Source organism: Leptonychotes weddellii, chromosome 7 (assembly GCF_054177405.1).
Source record: "Leptonychotes weddellii isolate Sample4059 chromosome 7, ASM5417740v2, whole genome shotgun sequence".
In the NCBI taxonomy this organism is placed as follows: Eukaryota; Metazoa; Chordata; class Mammalia; order Carnivora; family Phocidae; genus Leptonychotes; species Leptonychotes weddellii.
In genome coordinates this window covers 37,218,944-37,245,840 of record NC_138375.1, presented here as the reverse complement: position 1 = coordinate 37,245,840, position 26,897 = coordinate 37,218,944, and the positions used below count along the sequence as shown (strand labels likewise).

Here is a 26,897-nt window from a genome sequence, read left to right as displayed (position 1 = left end):
TAATTCAAATATAGGAATTAAAAAGCAACCATGACAGGTAACAGTCAAGTTATTAGATTTCTGTTTGGTCCCTGATCAGTAGACAAAGGTTAGAATTTTTAAGGAAACTCCATTAGTCAATTAACACTCAGACTCAATTTTTATTAATCATTTTATTCAGTGATGTTATCTTCACCTACTTAATTTAGATTCTTGACTGCAGACTTCAAAAGGATGTTTATTTTTCTCGATTCATGGCTAGAAAGCAAAGATTCAAAAGCTATCAGGAAGGATAGAAGCATATACTGTGGCTTATTCAGGGCACCTGCCTCAAGAGTGCCAAAGCCTGGGTAAGAATGTTGAACCCATCAGTCAAGTGGCTGGTATGATCTGAGCTCCAAATAAAAGCCTCATATTTTCTACTCCATGGCACTTAAAAATCAAATTTTGTCTATCATAAGACAGCATCAGGCTGAATATGATGTAGAGGGGAAGATTCAAGTCCAACAGATATGTAGACAAAATTTGGTATTTTTCTTATTCATCCTTACATATCCCTTGCAACTTAGCCAATACAATTTAAATAAAAATAAAATTCTTCTTTTCCTTTTACTGATTGCTGATTTTTAAAGTAGGAGATAAAGGACTTTTCTCAGGCTTACCCAACCACCCCACATCATGCAAGAGTAACTTTCTACAACTATCTGTGCAAGAGACCACGGATGCATCCCACCTGAGCCCCTATGGAATGAGCTATCCAAGCAACTTTCTTTCAGGCATCCATTGTCCAGCATACTGACTGCATAGGTCAAATGGGGAAAAGATCGGTAAAATGTGTATGACATCCACAGTATCCCCCTTGAAGTTGAACTGCAAAAGGAAATCTACCACCACTATTTACTTCTCTGTGGCAGGAGCTCCTAGTAACCAAGGGTAATGCAAATAAAGTGAGAACATTGGACCAGCAGACCATGGAGAGATCATTTTTTTAAAAAAATAAATCTAATTAACTATTTTTTATTGAAGCATAGTTGAAATACAATATTATATTACTCTTAGATGTATAACATAGTGACTTGAAACTTACATTATGAAATGATCACCACAATAATTCTGGTTATTCCAACCATATATTCCAATATATGGTTATTCCAATATTATTGACCATATTCTCTATGCTGTACTTTACATTCCCATGCCTTATTTTTTTTATAATTGGAAGTTTGTATCCCTTAATCTTCTTCACCTATTTTGCCCATCCTTCCACCCACTTTGAACATGAGGAGATTTTATTGTGCACAGGATATTCATCATGCAATTCATCAGGCGATCACCCTGGCCAAGCAAGACTTAGAAAGACTTTCACAAAAATGTTCTGAGCACCAATATAACTATATATTCTAAAGTCTTCTTCTGTAAATTCTGTTGTCTTCCCAACATGACCCTCTAAATATCTGTATCCACATATGAAAGTTTAAAGACTCTTTGCAGCTAAGATATCCTGCTTCCTCAAACTTACCTCTTGTCCCACAAGTTCCTTAGTTTTGCCTTGTCTTTTGAACTTTTGGATTTCTGTAACATTGGAGATCCAACCAAAATTCCTGAAATCTTGTCTTCGCTTATCATCTGTTCCAACCTCAAAAATCATAAATTATACAGCAAAGATAGGGAAACATCCGTTCTTCACTTAGCCCTCCATCACCTTCTTTGGGATGGTAGATGAAGGGCTGTTATAACTTTGAGCTATGATTTGAAAGTATGTTGAATCAAAGATAGTCTTGCTTAGAACAAAGTATCTATGAAGGACATGTCTGACATTCAAAACCATTTTTACTGAGGCAGGAAACTTTGCTGGCAAGAGACTGACTTTAGCCAACTTTGTTAGTTTGCTGGAGCTGTCATAACGAGTACCACAAACTGGGTGCTTGGAGCAGGATATGTGTTGTCTCACAGTTCTGGAAGCTAGAAGTCACGGTGTCAGCAAAGCCATGCTTCCTCTGAAACCTGTAGGGGAAGGATTTTTCCTTGGTTCTTCTTAGCTTTCGGTGGTTTGCTGGCAGTCTTTGGTGTTCCTTGGCCTGCAGAGTCATCATTCCAATCCTCCATCTCTGAGCATATCTGAATCTGTGTCCAAATTTCCCTTTTCCTAAGGACATCAGCCATATTGGATCAAGGCCCACACTAATGGCCTTATTTTTATTTTATTACCTCTGTGAAGACTCTGTATCCAAATAAGGTTATATTCCAAGGGCCTGAGGGTTAGAACTTCAACATACCTGTTAGGAAAGGGAGAGGGGACACAACTCAATCTGTGACACCAGCTTAAACAAAGAAGGAATTTATTGGAAAGATATGTGGTGACTTACTTAATTGAAGGAAAAGTTGAAGCAAGAAGACCTAAAAAGGCAAGAGCGTGGTTGCCCAACGATCCAAGAAGCAGGCAGGACCTACTCCCAGCCCCACTAGGAGGCTGCTGTATCAAAGGACCTCCACTGACTTCCCCATCTTTGCATCACTCCACATGGCATTCAGAGTCCCAGGAGAAAGTCTGATTGGGTCACTACGTGGCCGGAAAAGTTGGGAGCACCATCATTTCCTCTCCCAACAACACGAAAGCAACAGAGAAGAGATAATTCCCAAAGGCTTTGGGATGCTATTACCAAAAGAAAGGATGAAGGATGCTAAATGGATAAAACCAAATGTCTAATTTAGACCCTCTAGCAGGAAATGAGGAAGGGAGCACAATTTGAGACTAAAAAATATTTTCATATACTCTAAATTCATGATTAATTCTATGTACATAATAAAACCCTGATGATTATTAATACAGCCATTCAGAAAAATTTGTCATTCTGATATGATTTGCCTTTCTTATAAGTCAAGATCATGGAGGGAATTCCAGCTAATCATGATTCTTTTACTGCACTACCTTTAGTTATGTTTTGCTATCATATCAGCTTTATAGATAGAGAAAATGGGTTCCCCAAGTGAGCCTTTCTCCCATTCTTTGGTCTGTTGTTCCTTGTACTCTGATCCAGGTCAGGACACCCGCTTGTGTTGCTGGCCACAGGAAGCCTCCTGGCATGTTATGGTCAGCTGCTCCCTGATGCCTTGGAGGGAAATGTATAATTCTCCCCTCTCAGCTCCTGAGGCACCCACTTCTCATGTTCCGACACTGAGGGGGCTCTCCTTATTCCACCCTCTTTCCCAACTCATCCTACCACCACCTCTTCAAAGAACATAGCCATTGTTATGTTAGTTATGCTTTGAATTAAGAAAAGAAAAGAAGAGGTGGGAAAAATTAAAGCAGATTGCATAAAACGAGGGATATATGGGGGTGTCTCATCATTAAATGGTATAAAATCTTAAAGAATAGACTTATCACCCAGGCTTTCTGTTTGCACTTATTCTTTGACACTTCCAAAGACAAATAGCTGATAGGTCTACTGGAGTATTTTGCCTGTTGTCAAATTCCCTGAATTGCTGGGCATGGGAGTGGTGATCTCCAAGACTAGAAAAACATGCAAGAAGCAGTCTGGGAGTTAGAGACCAGATCACTGAGTGGAGCAGGTTGCATCTCTATTTGGAGGAAAGAAGAAAGCTAATACATTGGCAGAACATGGACTCAAAAACTGGTAAGCAGTGAGTCCCATGAGGGAGAGCAGACCCAGATAAATGAGGGCGAGGTGGTCTCTACCAGTAGGTAGGACACGATGGAGCAGGGAATATTTGAAACTTTACATTCTTGGCATCAAAGAAACAATTAAATGGCCTAGTCCAGAAGTAATGCATGTCAACCCTGTTTACAACTCCTTGGCCAGACCAGTGACTTGGCTCCATCCAACCACAATGAGGCCAGGAAGTACATGTGCCCAGAAGGGGGAGCTGGACATATTTAGCAAGCAGCTGCAATGACTTCCACTTGTCAAAATACAAACTCCTTCCCCAACAGACTCTGATTCAGGAGATCCTTGGAATCTGCATTTTAAATAGGCCTCCTCAGGTGAGTCTGATGCAGGGGAGAAGAGTGGAGTCTCTGGAACACTGACTTAGAACTTCACCTCAGGATAGCCAGATGACCAAGAGGATGGGGGCAAATCTGAGATCCAGTTCTTAGAGCTCAGATGTAGGGCCAAACCTGGGAGACTTCACCTTGTTATCAAAGGGGGCCACAGATGCCTGGACGCCGTAGTCCAGAGGGCTGGACAGAAGATTCCGAAGTGCCCAGGCATGAAGGTAAGTGTTGGAACAACGCCTGAGACAGAGCAGGCCCCCAGGTGTGTATCAAGATTCTCAGCGACAGGGAGAGGAAGAGAGATGCGGGGCCAAGTCCAGCAGTGACTCTCAGATGTGATCTAAGGTTGATATTTATGTCTGCAGAACTCATGGGCCAATATCACATCTCCTTCTGTAATTCCTTGTTTCTTTCCTCTGTCCTTTCCTGGTGTCATCTTCCCTTCCTCTGTTACCCACTCTCTCTGCTTTCCCCCCATTGTTTTCTCTTTTATTCCTTGTTTATTTTTCTTCTTTACTCCCTGCTCCGATTTTCCTCTTTCCCAATATTTCCTCTTCTTACACCCCTTCTCCTCTCTGCTCCTTCTCCACTCTTCTTTCTCCTCAATCATTCTTCCCTCTTTCTCCCTCTCATTCCTCCTTTCCCATGGCACCCACGCCTTCTGTTCTCTCTCCAGGTATTATGCCATCTGCTGTCAGCCTCTGGTCTATAGGAACAAGATGACCCCTCTGCGCATCGCATTAATGCTGGGAGGCTGCTGGGTCATCCCTATGTTTATCTCTTTTCTCCCTATAATGCAAGGCTGGAATAATATTGGCATAATTGATTTGGTGAGTACCTCTGCAGACCCTGCTGCTTTACTCTCTGATGAAGTTTATTTGCTTGGGATTCTAAATAAACAAATAATATCAGGTTGGGTGGCTATTCTAAGAAAGATTCTGATAGTGGTTGGAGTGACAGCAGTAACAACCAAAAAAATGCAAGCTAACATTTTGGAATGTTTGCTGTATGCCAGAAAGGATGCTCAGACTTTACATAGAATCCTGAAAACATCCTTCTCTCATCTCGTCCAGATGGGAAAAGCAAGGTGCAAAAGGGTGAAATAACATGCCCAGTAAATAGCAGAACAGGTGCTCAAAGCTTAGCGTTCGGACTACAGAGCCTGAGGTATGTGAGGTGCCCCAAGTGGCCTTCACCTTATCTCATGGCTTCCAGTGACCAGCAGAAAACATGTCACATGGGTGGAGGCTTCCAGAAAATGAAGAGAACTCTGGGCCGGGAGTTGAGAGAACTGGACCGTGAGCCCAGCTCTGTCCCTGACCCTGAAGGACTGCAATGAGAAGGTGCATTGGTCTTCAGTGGAGGAGTGTGTCTTGCAGGGGTGTCGGAGAGCAGCATGTGTGCCAGGCATTTGCCGGCCCCTGTCCAGGTGATCTTCAAGAGTCTTCCAGCTCTGACACACTATGTTGATAGTACCAAAGTTGCAGTGAAGATCAAAAGTTATGGTGGGGTTCACCGGCAGCGAAATCTATTCCCTAAGGTGGTTGTCAGGCAGTCACTTTGCAACAGGGACCATGTTGAGGTAGGAAGGGGACTGGAGATGAGAGATTGAGAGCAGGCTCCAGCCCAACAAGACCAGTTAGAGTAGGAGCTGCCTGTTCTTCTCTCCACCACATTCCCAGCCCCTAATCTTGCCTTGTTCTTTGTCCAGGAAAGGATATCCAAGCCAAGGCTGGGCCAGGATTTGCATGTGGTATGTCAGAACAAGAGTTCCTTGGGCTTCTGAAAGAAATGCTGGGGACAAAGGAGTGGAGAAGTAAAAGGGGATTCATACCAGGGAGACTGTATGGATATTTTCTTGAATCCTATCCTTCTTCTTTCCAACTTCCAATTTCACCATTCTCAAGGGAAATGAAATTCAAGTTTCCGACGACCAGCAGAGTAATAATTATGACCAACCAATGTTGAACACTTACTGTTTGCCGAGTCCAGGTTCACGTAATCATCATTTCTGTGAAACCTCACTCAGGCCTCACAACAATGCCATGAGGTTGATCCTATCATTGCCGTCAGGAAACGGAGCATGAGAGAGCTTAAGTTATTAGCTAACGTCAGATTGGCAGGGAGTGGTGGTGACTCTGGCTAAACCCAGGCTTGCTGCATTCCAGAGTCTATGCTCTTAATCTCTGTGCTAAACTTACTCCCTAATGGAGAAGACATTTGGAAGCATAAGCTTTCGTACATGGGCACTTTTAAAAAGAGTGCAGCAGTCTTACCTTTGGATATAGAGTTTCTAAGGGAAATTAATTAGAGAATGGAGTTGCTGTGCATTTGTGGAGGGACATAGAGGCATCCCCTCTCTACTTCATGCACCTGGGGAATGGGGCATCTGCTTGCTGTGAACATGCCTAGTATTTGCTCCGTGGTGCTGTGATGGCCTTGCATCTTTCCACTCATCTGCACATTGAATTGGCCTAGAGAGACGCTAGCACAACCCATGTGTTCACAATACAGAGGCAGTTGATTCTCACCAGTCGCAGTAAGTACGTTCTATAAAGTTGCCACAAGCGCCAAATTAGCAAATACTCTTTGCTCCTAGGAGAAATACAGGGTTAGGTTCTTGCAGGTTCTGGTCACAATATTTTTATCACCTAGTCAATACATAATATATGCTGCTTGTGAGAGAGGCCCATGAAATGCAAGGTGACAGGTTGATATAAAATAATATATATATTATCATACATATAATAATATATAATATGCAAACACTGATCAGAAGAAAGCTGGTGTAGCTGTACTGTTATCAGTGATAAAATACATTTAAGGCAAGTCATACTGCTCGAGGTAAAGAGAAATATTTCATTATGAGAAAAAGGTCAATTCAATAAGAAGGTATACTATAATCTTATAATATGCTATGAGATAAGACACTAACACACAAATAAAATACCATACGTGTGTATCATATGTTATTCATACATTTGTTCATGTGTATAGTCACACTGGACGAGGGCTGACCTCAGACAGGGAGGTGTCATTGGATTATACAGCTCTCTTCAGCCAAGGGCTATTCCTAGGCAGGGCTGATAACTCAGAGCTGTCAGCAGACAGAGTTTATAGTGGGGAGAAGAGTCTTTCAATCTTTAAAAGAGGTTCAGTGCATCACAGTATCTAATACTAGTGAGGCTTATTCCAGGAATGCAACACAATCACTGTAATTCACCATATTAATAAAAGAAAGAGGGAAAACCCACATGATCATCTCTTTACTGCCAAAAATTCATTAACAAAATTCGGTATCCATGATTTTAAAAAATTCTCATCAAACTAAAAATAGAAGAGAGCATCCATAAAAAACTTCCAGCAAGTATCATACTTCATAGTAAAATATTGAAACTCCCCTCCTAGAACTGAGAATGTAAAATGGTGTCCACTATTACCTCTTCTATTTAGGATTACACTTGAGGTCTTACCAAGTTCAATAATGCAAGAAAAATGGGATTAAGATTGGAAAGGATGAAGTGAAATTTTTATTATTTGGAGATCAGATGGGTACTTACGAAGAAAAGTAATAAGAATCGAGAGACGAAATATTAATAACAATTTAACAGAGTTGCTGGATACATTGCCATACAAAAAAATTTTCACCGAATTCTACATACCAACAACAAACAATTAGGATTAAGGACTTTAAGGTTGTACCATTTGCAATAGGATAGCAAGTCAAATACTTAGGAATAAATCTGACAAAAGATGTGCAAAACATTTACAGAAAAAAAATTGTAAAATATTACTGAAATACATTTTAAAAGATTTAAGTAAAGGAAAGAATTGCCATGTTTGTGAAATGGAAGGCTTACCATGGGAAAGAAATCCGTTTTCCTCAATCATTCTACTCTATCTCCAATCAAAATCCCCAAAGATCTGTATGGAAATTGATAAGCTAATTCTAAATTTTATATAGGAAATGCTGAGATGTAAGAACAGTCTTGAAAGAGACAGGCCACAGTTCAAAGACTTTTACTACCAGATATATTGTGTGCAGGCAGAGGGGGAAGGGAGGAGACGCTAACTCAGCTCTCAGTTGGGTACAGAGATTGAAGGATGATTTTGTCCCTATGTTATTTCTCCTCTTCCCTGGGGCCTTCAACCCCCTGTGCAGAGACAGTCCCTCTGCCCCCCAGGATGCAATCATATTCCTTTCTACCTTCGTGGTTCTATGCGCTATAGGCTTATTAGGAAAAGAGAACTTGGCTGATAAACCTTCTTCTCTCTTTCCTCCTCTTTTTCCTCTTGTGTTTACCCCTTCCTTCCTGCCCTTCCTTGTTCCCTCCTTTTCTTTCTGCCTTCCAATCCCTCCTTTGCTTTTTCATCCTTTTTCTTTTCTCACAATTTTCCTCCTTCCCCTCCTGCTTCTTTCTCTTCACTTTTTCCTTCCCATTCTCCCTTCTTTCCTCATTTATTCTCTCCCTCCAACTCTCAGATAGAAAAAAGGAAGTTCAACCAGAACTCTAACTCTACGTACTGTATCTTCATGGTCAACAAGCCCTACGCCATCACCTGCTCTGTGGTGGCCTTCTACATCCCATTTCTCCTCATGGTGCTGGCCTATTACCGCATCTACGTCACAGCGAAGGAGCATGCCCACCAGATCCAGATGTTACAACGGGCAGGAGCCTCCTCAGAAGGCAGGTCCCAGCCAGCCGACCAGCACAGCACTCATCGCATGAGGACAGAGACCAAAGCAGCCAAGACCCTGTGCATCATCATGGGTTGCTTCTGCCTCTGCTGGGCTCCATTCTTTGTCACCAATATCGTGGATCCATTCATAGACTACACCGTTCCTGGACAGGTGTGGACCGCTTTCCTCTGGCTTGGTTACATCAACTCCGGGTTGAACCCCTTTCTCTATGCCTTCTTGAATAAGTCTTTTAGACGTGCCTTCCTCATCATCCTCTGCTGTGATGATGAGCGCTACCGAAGACCCTCCATTCTGGGCCAGACTGTCCCCTGTTCAACCACAACCATTAATGGATCCACACATGTGCTAAGGTGAGTGCTTAGGGGCTTGATAGATTTTGTTTATTTGCATGACTCGGAACGGGTACCCCTCCAGTGTTTTGTTTCCAGGGGGTTGTTCTTGAAAACCTGTGCAGTGTTTACAAAGAATAAAGAAAATTCTACTCTCTGGTCATGAAATAGAATAGTGGATAAGGACTCAGGCTCTGGGGGAGACTGGCCTTTATTTAAATCTAGCCTCCACAGTTCTGTGACCTTGGGCAAGTCGTTTAACCACTCTGAACTTCAATTTCATTTTTTAAAAAATTGAGATCCCAATCACAGTATCTGCATCACAGGGTTTTTGTGAGGATCAAATTAGCTAATGTGTGTAGAGCACATAGTAGAGATCCCAACACCTAGTAAGCACGTAGCAAATATTATCCATTATTATTTATAGGTAGTGGTTAAAAGCATGGGCTTTAAGGTAAAATAGACTCTATTTTGACTCTCATTGCCACTACTAACCATTTGTATAATCTCTCTTGGTTTTATTTTACTCAACTGTAAAAAAAAAAAAAAAAAGGAATAACATCCATCTCATAGGGCTTTTGTGACAGCTAGAGATGATGTATTTTTTTAGGGCCTGACACATAGTAAGTACTCATAATTCTCCTAACAATGTTATTAATATGATTAGTAGGAGGAGGAGGAGTAACATATGGCCTGATACCCAAGATGGCCACAAAATAACGTGATAAATGAAATAAATGGGATAAATGTGCAACAGTAATACCATATGATAAATGATATAATGGAGGTATGGATAATCAAGAAAGGGAATCTGAGGAGGAAAAAAGCTGATTTGGCTTAAGAAAATCAGGAAAGGCCTCAGAGGACAGCATTTTTTAAGAATTTGAGACTTGGAGGAAAGATCAAGGAAGCCATTCTAGCAAATTGAGCAGCATGAGGAAAGAAATGGAATGTGAAAGTGCATGGGAAGGTCAAGTGGTTTACCCAAGGTCACCTGGGTTGATGAAGTTGGGAGTAACTTTGGAGCTGGATGTTCAGTGAGCAGTCATGATGCCTCTCTCTAATCCCTGAGAATTTTCTGGCTCCCTTGGGCTAGAGTCGTTCTCAGCCACGAAAAACCATGTGTTATATAAGTACATTCATCCTGTAGCAAAGATAAATTGTCAACAGCCTTTTTTTCTTTGCCTCAAGATGCACAGGAATTTCTAAAAAGTTCCTTCTTTGACACAAGCATTTAGTTTTTCTGATGACAGTATTCAGCTGTCCTGGCAGCTGAAAATTGGGGAATTTTCATTTGCATGTGTAAAAAAAGAAAAGAGAAAATAGGGTCTGCAGTGAAATGTAAACACTTTGCCTCAGAGACTGCTCAGAAGCCTGAATTCAATTTACTGCTACTAGTGTGGGCAGACTTGTAGTTAAAGCCTAGTCTGGTGTTGAGATTCCAACCGGTGGGAGGGCCTCCAAAACCACTCCTGTAGGCTGGCGTTCTCTCCTGATTATTGGGCCTTAAGCGAGGGTCCTAGGAAGAATCCAGCCATAAAGTGTGTGTGCAGGAACTTCTGTGTGGGGGCCTAAAAGCTGTCTGAATTAGCAGTTGCCTGAGTCCAGGCGGTCAACAGCTCTCAGAGGATGCTTTAACAGTGCCTTTGCCAAGTCAGATGTTTAGAACCAGAGGGACATTTTCCCCCATAGAAACAGTCACAGAAAGTGTTTGGGGGCTTCAGGGGCAACCCAAGAGACCCATTTCACTGACGCGGTATTTTCTCCCTGCTGCATTTGGGAACCTGCAGTGCATTGTAAAGCGGAGATGGTAGTTTCGAGGCGGCTTGTGGATGTACTCTCCATACTTCAGTTTTTGTATTTCTGCATGAGGTAATGAAAAGTGCAGGAAGTTGGTCTGAGATACTGTTCCGGGGCAGGTGAGGAATCTTTTACGCATGGGGGAGCCGACACAGAGAAGACTGCAGCCTGAATCAGCTACAGTGTAAGCTTTGCAAGGACAGGGATCCTGCCTGTTTCATTCACTGCTTCATACGAGATACCCAGTATGTTGCCTGATGTACAATAGGAACTTACACTCTTGATGAATAAATTAATAAAGCATACAGTTAATTCTCTAGATCTATTGTATGAGCACCACTTAAGAACAATGTATGTTTTTCTTAAAAATCCTGTAAGCAGGACATCAACAAATTCAGATGGATTCAAGAAATATAAAACCTAAACTATCAAAAGTAAAATCAGCTTTTATCCTGTTGATCTTACCCTTCACCTCAGAGACAATTAAAACTAGTTTGGTGATTTTTTAAATGCATTTACAAACATTCATAAAAACATACATGTTCGGGCGCCTGGGTGGCTCAGTTGGTTAAGCGACTGCCTTCGGCTCAGGTCATGATCCTGGAGTCCCGGGATCGAGTCCCGCATCGGGCTCCCTGCTCAGCAGGGGGTCTGCTTCTCCCTCTGACCCTCTTCCCTCTCATGCTCTCTGTCTCTCATTCTCTCTCTCTCAAATAAATAAATAAAATCTTTAAAAAAAAAAAAAAACATACATGTTCATAGATTCGTCTCCCTTTGTTCATTGTATTTTATTATTTATTTATTTATTTATTTTCATCATCATACGTGCGTTCCTTAGTCCCCATCCCCTATTTCACCCGTCCCCTCCCCACCTCCCCTCTGGTAACCATCAGTTTGTTCTTTATAGTCAATAGTCATTTCTTGGTTTGTCTCTTTCTTTTTTCCCTTTGCTCATTTGTTTTGTTTCTTGAAATCCGTATATGAGTGAAATCATATGGTATTTGTCTTTCTCTGACTGACATATTTTGCTTAGCGTTATACTCTCTAGCTCCATCCATGTTGTTGCAAATGACAGGATTTCATTCTTTTTATGGCTGAATAATAGACCACTTCTTATCCATTCATCTATCAGTGGGCACTTGGACTGCTTCCATAGTTTGGCTATTGTAAATAATGCTGCAATGAACATAGGGGTGCGTAGGTCCCTGTGATTTAGTGTTTCTGTATTTTTTGGGTAAATACCCAGTAGTACAATTACTGGATCGCAGGGTAGTTCTGTTTTTCACTTTTTGAGTGGCCTCCATACTGTTTTCCAGAGTGGCTGTACCAGCTTGCATTCCCACCAACAGTGCATGAGGGTTCCTTTTTCTCCACATCCTTGCCAACACCTGTTGCTTCTTGTGTTTTTGATATTAGCCTTTCTGACAGGTGTGAAGTGACAGTGATTTTTTTTATTTATTTATTTATTTATTTATTTATTTATTTATTTATTTATTTTTTAAGATTTTATTTATTTATTTGACAGAGAGAGAGACAGCGAGAGAGGGAACACAAGCAGGGGGATTGGGAGAGGGAGAAGCAGGCTTCCCGCTGAGCAGGGAGCCCGACGCGGGGCTTGATCCCAGGACCCTGGGATCATGACCTGAGTTGAAGGCAGATGCTTAATGACTGAGCCACCCAGGCACCCCGAGTGACAGTTCATTTTAGTTTTGATTTGCATTTCCCTGATGATCAGTGATGTTTGAGCATCTTTTCATGTGTCTGTTAGTCATCTGGATGTCTTCTTTGGAGAAATGTCTGTTCATGTCTTCTGCCCATTTTTTAATTGGAGTGTTTGCTTTTTGGGTGTTGATTTGTATAAGTTTTTTATATATCTTGGATACTAACCCTTTATTGGATATGTCATTTGCAAATATCTTCTCCTATTCAGTAGGTTGCCTTTTAGTTTTGTTGATTGTTTCCTTCGTTGTGCAGAAACTTTTTATTTTGATATAGTTCCAATAGTTTATTTTTGTTATTTTAAAAAAAGACTTCATTTATTTATTTGTTAGAGAGAGAGAGAGAGAGCACAAGCAGAGGGAGTGGCAGGCAGAGGGAGAAGCAGGCTCCTCACTGAGCAAGGAGCCCAACATGGGACTTGATCCCAGGACCCTGGGATCATGACCTGTGCCGAAGGCAGATGCTTAACTGACTGAGCCACCCACGCATCCCTATTTTTGCTTTTTTTCCCTTGCCTCTGGAGACATATCTAGAAAAAGGTTGCTATGGCCAATGTCAGAGAAATTACCACATGTGCTCTCCTCAAGGATTTTTTTGGTTTCAGGTCTCACATATAGGTCTTTCCTCCATTTTGAGTTTAGTTATCTCTGACAAAGGAGGAATGACAATACGATGGGAAGAAGACAAGTCTCTTCAACAAATGGTGTTGGGAAAATTGGACAGCCACATGCAAAAGTATGAAACGGGACCACTTTCTTATTCCCTTTATTTTATATAAATGGGGTCATTTTATATGTACTTTTTTGCACCTTGCTTTTTATCCCTGAAGAATGTATTTTAGAGATCATTGCACCTCAGGACATTTAGATCTAACTCATTCTCTTTAACTCTTCCATAAGCGTGTTAAAATTTATTAATTATTTATTTTATTTATTAATTTATTAATTTCCCATCAGTGAATATGTGTTACCAATCTTTTGCTATATCTAACTGTATTGTTTTTAATGCCCTTGAATTTCCTTGTGTATATTATTTTAGATAGCTATCCAAAGTGAAATTGCTCTATTGATATATATGTGCATTTAAAAATATTAGGTTTCTCGTAAGATCGACCTCCCAGAATACTGTAGTGATTTGCATTCTCATCAGCAGGCTGTGAGAGTAGCCTCTACTCCTTCCTTTCATCAACATGATACATTATTTTTCTTTTACCATTTTGCTAATTACAGAAATACTGTCACTTAATTTGCATTTTCCAGATGATTTGGTAGGTTGAACCTCTTTTAAGTTAGTTATTGACTAATTTAAAAGTGTTGACATATATTTATCCTTGTAGAAACTGCACCTTCACATATTTGGTGCTTTGTGTGACAACCTTGTTGTATTTTTCTTATTAATTTCTGAAGATTGATTATATTCTAAATAATAATCCTTTGTTATATAATTTGCAAATACATTTTCCTCTCCTCTGCTTACTTTTGGACTTTGGTTAACTTTTTTTTTTTAATTTTATTTTATGATGTTATGTTAGTCACCATACAATATATCACCAGTTTTCGATGCGGTGATCCACGATTCATTGTTTTCGTTCAACCCCCAGTGCTCCATGCAGTATATGCACTCCCTAATACCCATCACCGGGCTAACTTTGAATTTTGAGAGCTCTATTGATTTGGCTTCTTACAGTTAACCCGTCTTCCTTCTTGAAATACTTTTCACATTAATTTTCCTAAAAAGTATACTTCCCTGGTTTGCCCTCTGACTCACCAGCAACTCGTTCTTAGTAACTTTTGTGGGTTCTTCCTTCTCTCTCTGGCCTCTAAATGTTAGAGTTCTTCAGGGCTCGGTTCTTTATACTCTTCTCAAATGACATTCTCACTTAATGTGATTTGACCATCCATAGCTTTTGTGCCATCAATCTCTCTTTAATTAATAGCTCTAGATCATAGTCGTCCTCTAAGCTCCAGACCACAATATCCAATTTGCTTCCTTGACAGCCTCACATAGGTGCCTCTTAGGAATCTCACATTTAATGTACCTTAAACAGAATTCTCTTATATATCCCACCCACCCACCTACTCCAAGCTTCCAGAGTCTCCTCTATGTCCATAAGTGGAACTGTCATCTACCATGTTACTAAATCTGGACACTTTCTGTCACTCTCAGGGAGAACTATCATATTAAACTGCAGACTTAAAGCTTTGAAAAAGAAGAACCAATCAGCTGATACTGAAAATATGGAGTTCAATCTAAATAAATGCGAAATCCAACCACAGGGACAGAATGTAAATCACAGAAGTGTAGGATGATGCCTGAACATCCTGCTGCATGTTTAAAATTTGGAATTTGAGGGGCACCTGGCTGGCTCCGTTGGTAGAGTATGCGATTCTTGATCTTGAGATCATGAGTTTGAGCCCCACGTTGAGGGTAGAGATTACTTTAAAATAAAATTTAAAAAATAAAGTAAAATAAAATAGAATAGAATAGAATTTGGAATTTGATAAGTACAACTTCATTTTCCTCATGCAAAGCATTCACTGACAAATTTATGTCATTCTATGTTATTAATAATAATGATTATGATGCCTAGCATAATTCCAGAAAAATGTGCCAGTTACTGTATTTAAGAACTTTGAATGCACTGTTGCATTTAATTTTTACAGCAACCAAATAAGTTGCCATTATAATTACCATTATTTTAACAATGAGAAAACCGAGGTTTAAAGAGGGTACAGAATTGACCCAAGGTCCCACAAAGTCTTCATGATTATCTTCAGGTTAATGAAAGATTAAAACACTCAAAATTGAAAATTATCTTGCCATTAAAAAAAAAATCTTCCCTGAGAATCTATAACGTATAGAGGACTTAGTCTGCAACCCAAGAATCACACTGGGGAGAGCCAGGTCATGACAACACTCCAAAACTGTGGGGCCTTTTTCTTTTAAAGTCTTTTTGACAGAATAGAATTTTACTTTTCCAGGTTGAACTAAAAATAGGACAGTCTGCCTCAGTGGTTGAAATAGTAGGCCTTCCAGTCTTGGTCCTATTCTTGTAATCCTTTGACTTATGCAACATTTTATTTTATTTATTTATTTATTTATTTTAGATTTATTTATTTATTTGAGAGAGAGAGCACATGAGTATGGGGAGGGGCAGAGGCAGAGGGAGAAAGAGAATCCACAAGCAGACTTCTCCCTGAGCTCAGCGCCCCACGAGGGGCTTGATCCCAGGACCCTGAGATCATGACCTGAACCAAAACCAAGAGTTGGCTGCTGAATTGATTGAGCCACCTGGGTGCCTCTGCCCTCCTTTTTTTTTTTTTTTTAAGATTTATTTGCAACATCTTATTGAACAAACATATGGGCAGCCAATGAAATAAAATGTGTTTTTGCCAGACAGTCTTAGTGGACTTTGACCACTCAAATTGAACGAATTAGAGATGTCTGTGGCTGTGTTTGGTTTTCTGTGAGATAAGCATCTTTGGAATATCCAGCTCATGATCAAAATAGAAGTGAACATACCATTTGATTGGCTGATGAAGTAGTTTGTCTAGATATGTAGGTTACATAGCCTCTTAAAAATAGTCTCCAGGGGCACCTGGGTGGCTTAGTCGTTAAGCGTCTGCCTTCGGCTCAGGTCATGATCCCAGGGTCCTGGGATCGAGCCCCCATCGGGCTCCCTGCTTGGCAGGAAGCCTGCTTCTCCCTCCCACTCCCCCTGCTTGTGTTCCCTCTCCCGCTGTCTCTCTCTCTGTCAAATAAATAAATAAAATCTTTAAAAAAAATAGTCTCCAAACATGAATTATTGTCATAATATATGTTTCTTGGGCAGTTTTAATTTGTATACCCACATATATTAGTAAGAGGTATAATGCCACCATGTGGGCAATGGATTCTAAGAGGTTCATCATGGGTGTGAACTGATTCTTAGCAAATTTTGGAGCCAGCTTCTCTCTCCTTGTCGCATCTTTAACCTGGCTCTATAGTTTTTTCCCCATCCACCAAGTCACCTTTCCCACTCTAGGAAACTCCCATCAGACATAATGGCAGAGAAAGGAAGAAATAACCTAGTGAGGAGACATTGGCTGCATTCCCACTCAAGTCCAGGACAAGACGAGGTTGCCTGGTCACCTCTGCTGTTCAGCATTGCATATAAAATCCAAATGACAGAAAGGAGAAATATGAAATATAAAAATCAGAGAAAAAAAGAGCAAAACTGTGTCTATGAACAGTATGATTTTTTACCAGGAAAATCCACTATAAACCATGAAAACTAAGACATTTCACAAGGAAGTCCCGATACTGAATAACTAACCCAACATTCAGTGACTCCTACATCCTAGAAATCACCAGTTAGAATGTGGATTAGGAAAAATACCATCATCCACAGAAGCAGTAATTGAAGTTACTAAAAAGTACAAAATGAAAACATAAGACATGTGTTGAAGGAAATTTTAAAATTTTACTGAAGGAGAAATCAGAGATATTCCTAAGGGTTCACTGTGGAAAGCAGAAGAGAATACTAAAAAAATCCAAATTTTTCTTTGGAAGTTATGGGACATTCATCAGAAACCAGGTTTGCAGATTCTGGGACTTGATTTATTAGGTTTTGAGGTTTGATTCACAGTAACTGTGTACTGAGCACCTAATGTGCCAGGCACTGTGTATGAGGTGGTAGATAGAAAGATAAAGGAGAGTCGGATTCTCCCTGAGCTCACAGCCTAACTGAACAAAGAGTCACATAAGTAAATAATTACAGCACAGTGAACATCACTGGGGTTGTGGACAAGGTTTAATGGGAGCTGAAGAGATTGCTACCTAACCAACAGTTTCCTCATCACTGATGAGGGTCATCCAATCGCTGCTTGAATTCCTGCAACGAGAGAATCATAGTACTCGATGAGCCTGCTCAATGGTTGGGTAACTCTAGCATTTAAAAGGTCTTCTTTATATTGAGTTGAAATCTTCATCCCTATGCCTTCTGCCTGCTGGCCCTAGTTCTGCCTTGAGCAAGAGAAAACAAGGCTACGTCTTCCTGTATGTTTTAGTTCTATGTCCCTTCTGAGGCTTTTCTTCATTCTCCCATTACTCTCCATGCAATATTCTTAAAGGTTTGGAGAACACGATCACGTCCCCTTATTTGTAATCTTTATTATTATTTCTTTTGATCATTTTTCCTTCAAAATATGGTCAGTAGACCACTGCCATTAAAATCACCTGCGAGCTTAGTAAAAACACAGATCCCAGACCCCATTCATGGAACTCGGGCAAGTTAGGGAAAATGACATTTTTGCCGAGATGATTCTTACGTGTGTTAAACTTGGAGCACCACAGACTCTGACTCCAGTGGATCGGAATGGTCCAGTGTATGCTGGCATTGATTGTGTTTCTGGGTTATGACACATATAATTCTTAGATCCTTTTAGAGTCTCTTAAAGGGTGATAATTTTATGTGATTGAACTAGTAAAATTCCTTTGGAAGTTGCCTCAGCTCAGCCATTCTTCCAGCCAAGTGACTCTGGCCCCTTGGGAGGTGAAGTGTGATCACATAGGCTGTGACCACACAGTGTGGCAGGAGATAGGAACAAGCCATCCTGATGTGATTTGGAGTTTTTTGGGGGTTTGATTCTGGAGTTCTTTGTCCATTATCCTTGGATAAATATCAAGGATCTTGCCAGGGCTGTTCTCTTCTGAGTCTTCAGAGCCTAGTAAAAAGTGCCTGCAAGGAGTAAAGGAATGCTTCTGTCCCTTTTCCCTGGTCTCGCTTCTCTTCTGTTTAACTGTCTTTATGAAGATTAGCCCCTATGATCTTGGATTTGTGGCGCTGACGGTAATCTTAGAACAGATATTTTTCTCTACATGAAATCCACTGAGGATTCCAGTGTTAGTTTCTTGGGTAAATAATCCCTGCCCTGCCTATCTCACTACCTCATTGTGAAAATCAAACGAGGTAATGGAGGTGAAATTTCTTTGCTAACCGCAAAGCTCTGTCCTCAGGGGAGAGATAATTATGTTATGAGAACAGACTATTCATAAGTTAGGTAAATAGCTAAGACTGCATGCTTAGCAATGCAGAGATGGCACACAGAGTTTAGCTTTCAGGACGGAGTTCTCTGCTCTCAGGCCAGGCTTAGATAGCTCTTGTGGTTCTCCAAGTTTAGACCTTGCCCAAACCTAGGACACGCATCCTGTTCCTCAGAAGCCTGAGAACTTCTGCAAGCACTTCCCAAAGAACTTCTTGTCTATCTAAATTGGCTCTTGGCTACTATCCTCCGTTACCTACCCTCAATCCCCCCTGATAAACAGTTTTTTTGTTGACTTGGGGATCTCTAGAGCTGTGCTATCCAATAGGGTAACCATTGACCACATTCCAAGGATTCAGTAACCGCATATTATAAGTAGAATATTTTCATTATTGTAAAAAGTTCTATTGGACAAAACAGCTCTAGAGCCTTCTCTCTGGAATGAGGCAATGTATGCTTTTCCCTGGACTTACTCTTACCAACCAAAGCTCAATAATAAATAAGCCAATTCTAATGGATGTGTTATAGAAGTCTTTGATATTCCCGTGCACAAGATTAGTATGTTCAGGTTTAAATATGGAATCAACAGAGGTGGAAAATATGAGGATAGAGATTGAAAGTGAGAAAGAGGGAAAGAGAATGAGGGTTCTACTAAAAACAGTAGGAGAAAAAAATTCTTCTGGGCTATTGCTTTTTGTTGTTTCCTTTATAAATAAGAGTTATCAGAATTTATCATTGTATTTATTTTTTGTTGACTTGTTTATTATCTGTCAGACTGTCCGTACATGAGGGCAGGTAACATGTCTGTTTTATTCCCAAAAGTTTCCCCAGGGTAGAGCACATGGCTCAATTCATATGCTTATTGGTTGAATGAATGGACGCTCTTATCAGACTCTGTTGCTCACCTGGAATGTGTATAGTCAAATAAGTTTTCGCCACTTTAAACAAATATTTATTAATCCCATAACCAGAATCATTGTTTTTTTTCACTGGGACATCACTTGCCAATTTTCAATGTCAACACACCAGGATTTCCCTTTTAAACAGAGATTTTCACACTGTGGGTTGGAAGATTACCCATGGATGAGACAGTAATTTAGGTTTGATTTTACTTTGGATGCTTAGAGGTTTCTGCTAATGTTGAAAAGTTGTTTGACATTTAAAAGCTATTTTGTGGCTATTACCTTGAACTTTGGAGGTTACAATTGGATTCAACATTTACCTCATTGTTTTGAGCCAATGCCAGACTTAATCTGGGTGAATCAAAGATGGGTGAGGATGACCTTGCCTTATCTCCTCCAGCCTCCTCCAGGGCTCGCTACATAATTTGCAGGCCCAACACAAAATGCAAATACAGGGCCCCTTGGTCAAAGGGCAGGTAAGATTTTTCATCGAAAGTATTAAAATGTAAAGCCTTTTTCTTTCATCTGCAGTTTTTCTCTCAACTTGTCATGGTGTATTTTCTTTGCTATTCACCTCTCCTCCAGGAGAAAAATAAAATATAATTTTAAATTATTAGCAAAAATTTACCATTCTTCTGTATAGTATGCAGTACCAGTTTTCAGTGCAAATAGGAGAACGTTTTGTTTATAAGGAATCACCAAAGTGACACAAATCACACGAATCGGATTTCTCAATTCAAGCGTGCATATGTATTTTGTTTTTACCAGACAGTGCACAAAACTAATGCGACTGTTTTTACTTCACCTCTTGATAACACGCACATTCTGCTGACACTCTGCCTCCTTCAGCTTCCTGATCAGTAAGGAAGCACTGAAAGGGAAAAGGAGCCATGGTCGGCCATGTCTTATCCTTTCTTTCTGTGCTGGTATTTTCAGCAGAAGTGGTTGGCTAATATGGGGGAGCACCATGAGTGAGAAAAGACAGGGTTTTTTTTGTTGGTTCCTTCTTCTTAGCACAGCACTGCCTTCCTCCTGCATTGGACAAGTTCCAGTCAATCAGAAACCGTGGCCTCTCAGGGCTGTCTGCATTCCCAGTCATTCAGTCATAGAAGTGTTGATAAGAAGCATGAGCGCCGGATTCTGGTGGACCCATGATCTGTGGAAATTCAGTAAGACTCAGTGGTAAACATGTTGTAGAAGTTGCTGACAGAGAGACCATGGGAAAAGGGAAAGTGCTTTCTATATATAATGTGTTCACCATACTTGCTTGGAGGCTAGTTACTAATCTTTACGATGGTTAATCTTAACCAGAATTGTGTGCTCATGGGGCGTCAGTCACATTTTGAGGCAGCAAGGGGCTATGGCGTATACACATGTGCACAAGTAGTCTGTGCCCACCGGTGCCCACCTGTCACCCGCGCATGTTCCATTGTCCCTTCAGACCTCACAGGTTCAAAGATAAACTTCTGAAGAATTTCAAGATGGCGACGAGCAGAGCATTAAACCAAGGTCTGGGTTTCTGTCTGGCTGCGCTGGTCACACAACCAAGGAGGTGGCCTGTCCCCAGTCCTTCCCAATCACAACCTAAAGCAGCCTCTCAGGAGACGTCGTGCTTGTTGGGATCACACCAGGAACACGGGCAGAATAACAACATCAGAAGAGCTCCCCTTGTCTTGCGTTCAGTAATCAAGTGGCTTAAGCTGCCTTGCAGGATGCCCTCTTCTGGACCGAAATGCTGAGGCCTAAGCGTTATTCCCTCCACGGAGACATTTTTCAAGGAAAAGTTCCCACCCCTGACTTAGAAGAAGGTGAACTTTGGTGTGTAACCCAAAGCATAAGGGCTGAAGTGCTGAGGTTTGGCATGCCTGGCTTTCAGTCCCGAGACTTGTCATTTACTGGTGATACCACCTTTAACCCGTAGCCCCGGCGTTTCTGGGTCTCCGTTCCTTTATCTGTAAAATAGGAATACTCTTAGGACCCATCTCCTCGGGCTTTTGTTAAGGTGAAATATAAGAGATGTGCAGAGCTGAGTCCAGCTCGTATTGTTGCACAGAAAGCGCCCCCTGAACGGAAGCCAGTGCAATGGCTGTTGCTATAATTGTATGTACAACATCATTCATATCTTGGCTAAACAAACTTCTCCAGTTATTTTCTCAGCTTCCTGATGAGCATTTCTTAAGAAATGAGTCAAGAGAAATCTCTGTGTTCCAAACACTGCCCTCAGACAAGGAAGGCAGAGCTCCCTCTGCCAGAAGAAAAACCCAGAGATAAATTAATCAGGCTGTTTATAAATAATTGTTTAAGCACCATGAGATGAGACGTGTTTCCTGGGTACGTTGTGCCCTGTGCCGAACAACTGGGGCTGTCATGTTGAATACGCCTCTGGCTTTTAAATTGCCTGTAGGCACGTCTCTGAGCCAAACTAAAACACGGTAACCATGTCCAACAAGTCGGGTGCGTTCCGTGTGTATTTGCTCTTCCTCTTCGGCTCTGCAGGCGCACGGGTGGCCAGGGCTCTAGGGTTCTGTGTACCAGGCCCCCGCGATCGGTGCCCACGGCGCAGACGGATCGTGTGTGCTGCTCCACGGGGCAGACTCCCAAGCCACAGCCGGATCCAAAGATGCCTGAGGTGGTCCGAGGTCACGAACGGGGGCAGTGTGGTGTGCTGCTCTGACCCTTGACCTTGTATCACACTGGAGCCATTAGGAGCTTTTACGAGCTGAGCCTGCGTTCCACTTGTAGAGAGTCTATTTAATGGGTTCACTTGGGGACCAGAAGTGCACGTGTTTTAGGAGCTTTGATGTACAGCAGTACTGAGGACCCCTGGTATAGCAGAGAGAGCAGGAAGCCTGTGTTGATCACCGAGCAGCCATCATCTCTTTCCACACCAATAAAACAGGGAAGCTGTAGGGGCGCCTGGGTGGCTCGGCCGGGCTTCTGCCTTCGGCTCAGGTCGTGATTGCAGAGTCCCAGGATCGAGTCCCATATTGGGCTCCCTGCTCAGTGGGGAGCCTGCTTCTCCCTCTGCCCCCCACCCAGCTCTCACGCTCTATCTCTCACTCTCTCTCTCTCACTCTCTCTCTCACTGTCTCTCAGGTGGATGAATAGAGTCTTTTTTAAAAAAAAGCAAAACAGGGAAGTTGTAGGTAATGCTTCAGGTTTAGGGCTCGCTCCGTGTCTTAAACTACTGAGGTAGGGTGGGTATAACCCCTTAGTTCTCAACTGGGGACCATTTTGTATGCTGGGGGATATTTGGCAATGTCTGAAGGCATCTTTGGTGTCCACAACCGGTGGGCGCTACAGACACCCAGTCCGTGTAGGCTGGGGTTGCTTCTCAGCTTCCAACAACGCATGGGGCAGCCCCCTGCCCCCACCCGGACAAAGAATGGTCTGGCCCCAAATTTCAAAATAGTGCCAAGGTTGAGAAACCCTGCTGTAAACGAATCCTCTGGGCTTTGCAACATAGAATCTCCTTTCCACAGCCAGGGGCCGGCAAGAGGGGTCTTTTCTCAGTGCCAGGAGGGGAGTGTGTTTTACCTGCTCACGTCAGTGTGGCCCCTGCACCGTGTGGCTCCTCTTAATTCACATCCGTTACCAAGACAAGACAGGTTAAAAACAAAACAAAACAAAACAAAAACCCAAAACACCTTGTAGTTTTGTTTGTAGAAGGCAGTTGGTGTTATTGCTGCAAAGAAGGGCCCTGAATTTCTGAGGTTAGTGTGCCGGCAGTCACCTTGCAGACAAGCCCTTTCCAGCAGGCAGGCTCTCTGAGCCTGTTCCCTTCCAGCATGTACTTGGCAGGGACACAGCCCTCCCAGTTTAGTCAGAGCAGCTGCTCAGGAAAGAATCGCCTCCAGAGCACACAAGAGACCCACCGGAAAACCATACTCCTTGTAAACGTGTGTTCGGTCCACAGCGTACGGATGCAGGTCCCTGGCCCATAGAGGCAGCAAAGCTCCATCTTACACTGGGCATCGACAAACTAGAGTGTGTCCAGAAGAGGGCAAACACCGTGATTTTCCTTACAGAATTAATGACATAGGAGCAACCATATCAGGAACAAGGGATGCTAAGCTTAGAGCATAAAGAAGATTCAGGTCATAAGCATTGTTTTTATTTATCTAAGGACTGTTACAGGAGAAAGGGGTCTGGCTTGTTCTGCAAGGTCCCAGGGGAGAGAAGTAGGGACAGAAGATAGAAGTTTTAAGAGTATGTATTTCAGCATAGAATGGAATGGACTGCCTTATTAGGGTGTTCTTAATAAGGAGAATCAAGTAGAGAATAAGTAGAATAAAACAGAAGGAGAAACTTGGATGACCGCCAGCCACATTGGAGTGGTGATGGACATCGGTCACTGGAGGCATTGACTGAATTAGTCAGCATGGCCAAGGAGGCAGTGGGTTGTCTGAGACACCCTGAGACCCTTCCTCTGTGGTTTTGTGAGGTACAGAACCGCAAGAAGCCCTCCCACTGTTCAGTTGAACTCAAGACGGAGCAACACCTACTTCAACCAGCGTAATATTTCCTTTGGTTGAAGCCGGAGACCTTCTGGAAAGATTGCCAGTGGGAAGAAATGTGCCAGAGGTAATATCGTTAATTTCAGGGGCCATTTTTGTTTTGGTTTACGATTCCTCTGGTAGTCTGTGGACGGTAGGAAATTTAGATATATCTGAGGAAGAAAATTCCTCCCCAGGCTCGATAGATGCTCAGTGCTACATAGCTGATTTGGTGCCTGAGACTCCATTTGAAGTAAACATTGTCATCCACCCGTCAGGATAAATTTCTATCGTTCGAGCCCTTCATAAGAACACAATTGCTATTTAAATATGTTTATGGAGAAGGACCCCGAGGCTGGGTTTAAAGAGACACCCCCTTCAATGTGGTCTTCATGTTCTTCCTTTTTCACATAGAGATGTCAGGCCCAGGACTTCAGGCTCTGGAAATAACAAGGCGGGATCACAACCTAGGAGGAACCAGAGTACCGGTAGAATGGTTTAGTGTCGTGGCTAAAAGCATAGGACGTGGTATTTGATGGACAGCAGTTTGACTTCAAGTCCTGCCACCTTGAAGCTGTGTGACCCTGGGCAAGTTGCTTGACCTCTCTGTGCCTCTGTTTCTTCTGGGGCAAAATGGTTCTTGCCTCATAAGACTGTGGTGAGGCTTGTGTGAGATCCTGTACGTATGGATCCTGGAACATGTAAATTACTGATAAATTGTGTTCTCATGATCATAATCATCTTTTGAGGCAAAAATTCAGGAACACAGGTTCATAGAACAAGGCTCCTATTGCTGGAACACTGGTTTATTGTCAGAATGGGTGGTGAAGGGAAATGATTTGGTGCCACCATAATACCCTCCTGATAAGGGGCAGGATAGTTTCTGAGCACTAGGTTCAGAAGCACTTCGCCGGCAAGGACAGGGGAACTATGGGGAAAGGAGGCATGCAGAAAGTTCTAGCTGCTGTTCTACTAGAAATGCTGTGAAATCGTCTCCAAGTCCTGAGTGAGGAAACCCAGCAAACAGCTTCTGGTTATAGAAACAAACAATTGTGTGCGTTCTGGGTTATATTCAAGCAAAGAGCCAAGAACCAGCTTTTCACAAAATGATTTCTGAATATCTTTTCTTGTTTCCATGCCTCTTTCAGGTTATTTTTAACAAGATTCTGAGAAACATTTCACAGTAAGAATTGTTCTTGGAGAGCCTTTTATTCTCTAAGAAATGAGTGAATCTATATTTTGATAAACCTGACAAACAAATATATTTGGTGTCTGCTCCTGTTCCTTTATTCTTTCCAGACTTTTATTTCCTTTGCTGGCTGGTTTAATGTCATTTGTTCCTCTCTTTGTGAATTGGCATTGGCTGCTTTTAAGTTTCTGGCTTTTGGGAAAGGAGTGTGTGTGTGTGTGTGTGTGTGTGTTCATGTATGTATGCCCATACGTACGTGGATACACACACATATACATATATATGATTGTCATGTATAATACTTAGTTGCTTCAGGCATAATTTGGTTTCCTGGTCCAGACATCCCCTCCTTCTCCCCTCCCTCCTCCTTCTCCCCTCCCTCCTCCTCCCCACCCTCCTTCCTCCTTCTCCCCTTCCCCCTCTCCTCCCCCTCCCCCCTTCTCCTTCTATATCATCATCATTGTAGCATCTACCATTTACTGAACATTGCTTTATTTTTTTTATTATTACGTTCAATTAGCCAACATATAGTACATTGTTTTATATGCCTCATATTGAGCTAAGTGTATTACATGTGCCATCTTACCGAGTCCTTTATATACTCTATGGAGCAGGTATTATTATTATTGCCATTTTACTGATGAGGAAACTGAGACTCAGAGAGATTAATTTGGCCAGTGTCTTACAGCTGGTGAGGGTTAGGACCAGGGTTCTCACACATTCATCTGATTTCAAAGGCCTTGCTGTAAACCACTAAGCTCCATACTAATTAACTGAAAGCTCTTGAAAGAATATCGAACTTTTGGTTCTTAGACACAAGAAAGGCTTCAGAAGTGATCTGGTCACATCTTCCAGCTCGGGCAGTGATCTCTTCTACAACTTATCTGATAGCCGTCTATCTCCCCTCCCGAGGAGAGGCAGCTCCTTATGATCCAAAGCGAGATATTCTACTGTTTGAACAGCCCTCGCCGTTGCAGATTTTGGTCAAATTTTACTTCTCTATATCATAACATTATAAAAACTTAGAGTTATATAGCTGGAAGTGATAACAGAGCTCAAGTAGTCCAGCAGTTCTTAAACACTTTTTTTCAGGTGTGGAAATCTTTTGTTCAAATGGAATCTTACTTGGGATTGTGAATAGTGAAACCATGGCTGCTTTGATTAAAACAAATGTTCATATGGGCATGTGTGTGCACACGGCCATCAACCCCCTCCCTCCAGTGTCTCCTGTGGCCACTCCATGGGGTTATTTGTTAGTCTTGTTAAGAGAATAACCTGAAATAGACTGATGAACCCAATATTCTACAGACAAGAAAATTGAAGCTCAAAGACTTAAGATGTTTGCTAAAGAGAATGCTGCTATATCCGCAGAACTAAGATATGAATCTGAGTCTCAGAACTCCTAGCTCATTCTCATTATTCATACATTGGTTGCCTCTATTTACACGTCTACTGTGGACCAGGCAGTGGGAACATGGCAGAGATCTAGACAGGCAAGATCCCTGCCTTTAAGGAGCTCATAGTCAAGATATTACCATCCCATTTCTTTCTGATGGTTTGAGCCCTTGGAAACAACAACAACAACAACAACACACACACACACACACACACACACAATCAAACCATCCTGGGCAACTTCCTCTGCATTCAGTCCAGTTTGCCCATGCCTTTCCAAAAGAATGGGCTCTAGGATTCAACTCAAAGCTATGCACATATTTGGTAATCTTAGGGTGACCTTTTCCT

The 26,897-nt window shown here is 41.8% G+C and overlaps 1 protein-coding gene across 2 annotated transcripts in view; it reads left to right on the top strand.

Moving 5' to 3' along the window:
• HTR4 (5-hydroxytryptamine receptor 4) overlaps nucleotides 1–26,897 on the top strand; it is an 80,416-nt gene that overhangs the window by 15,770 nt on the left and 37,749 nt on the right. For both annotated transcript variants that reach the window (XM_081826139.1, XM_031020898.2), the window contains exons 3-5: nucleotides 4,671–4,824; nucleotides 5,706–5,747; nucleotides 8,478–9,046. In XM_081826139.1, coding sequence (XP_081682265.1) covers nucleotides 4,671–4,824; nucleotides 5,706–5,747; nucleotides 8,478–9,046 — 765 coding nt within the window. The remainder of the gene's footprint in view (nucleotides 1–4,670; nucleotides 4,825–5,705; nucleotides 5,748–8,477; nucleotides 9,047–26,897) is intronic.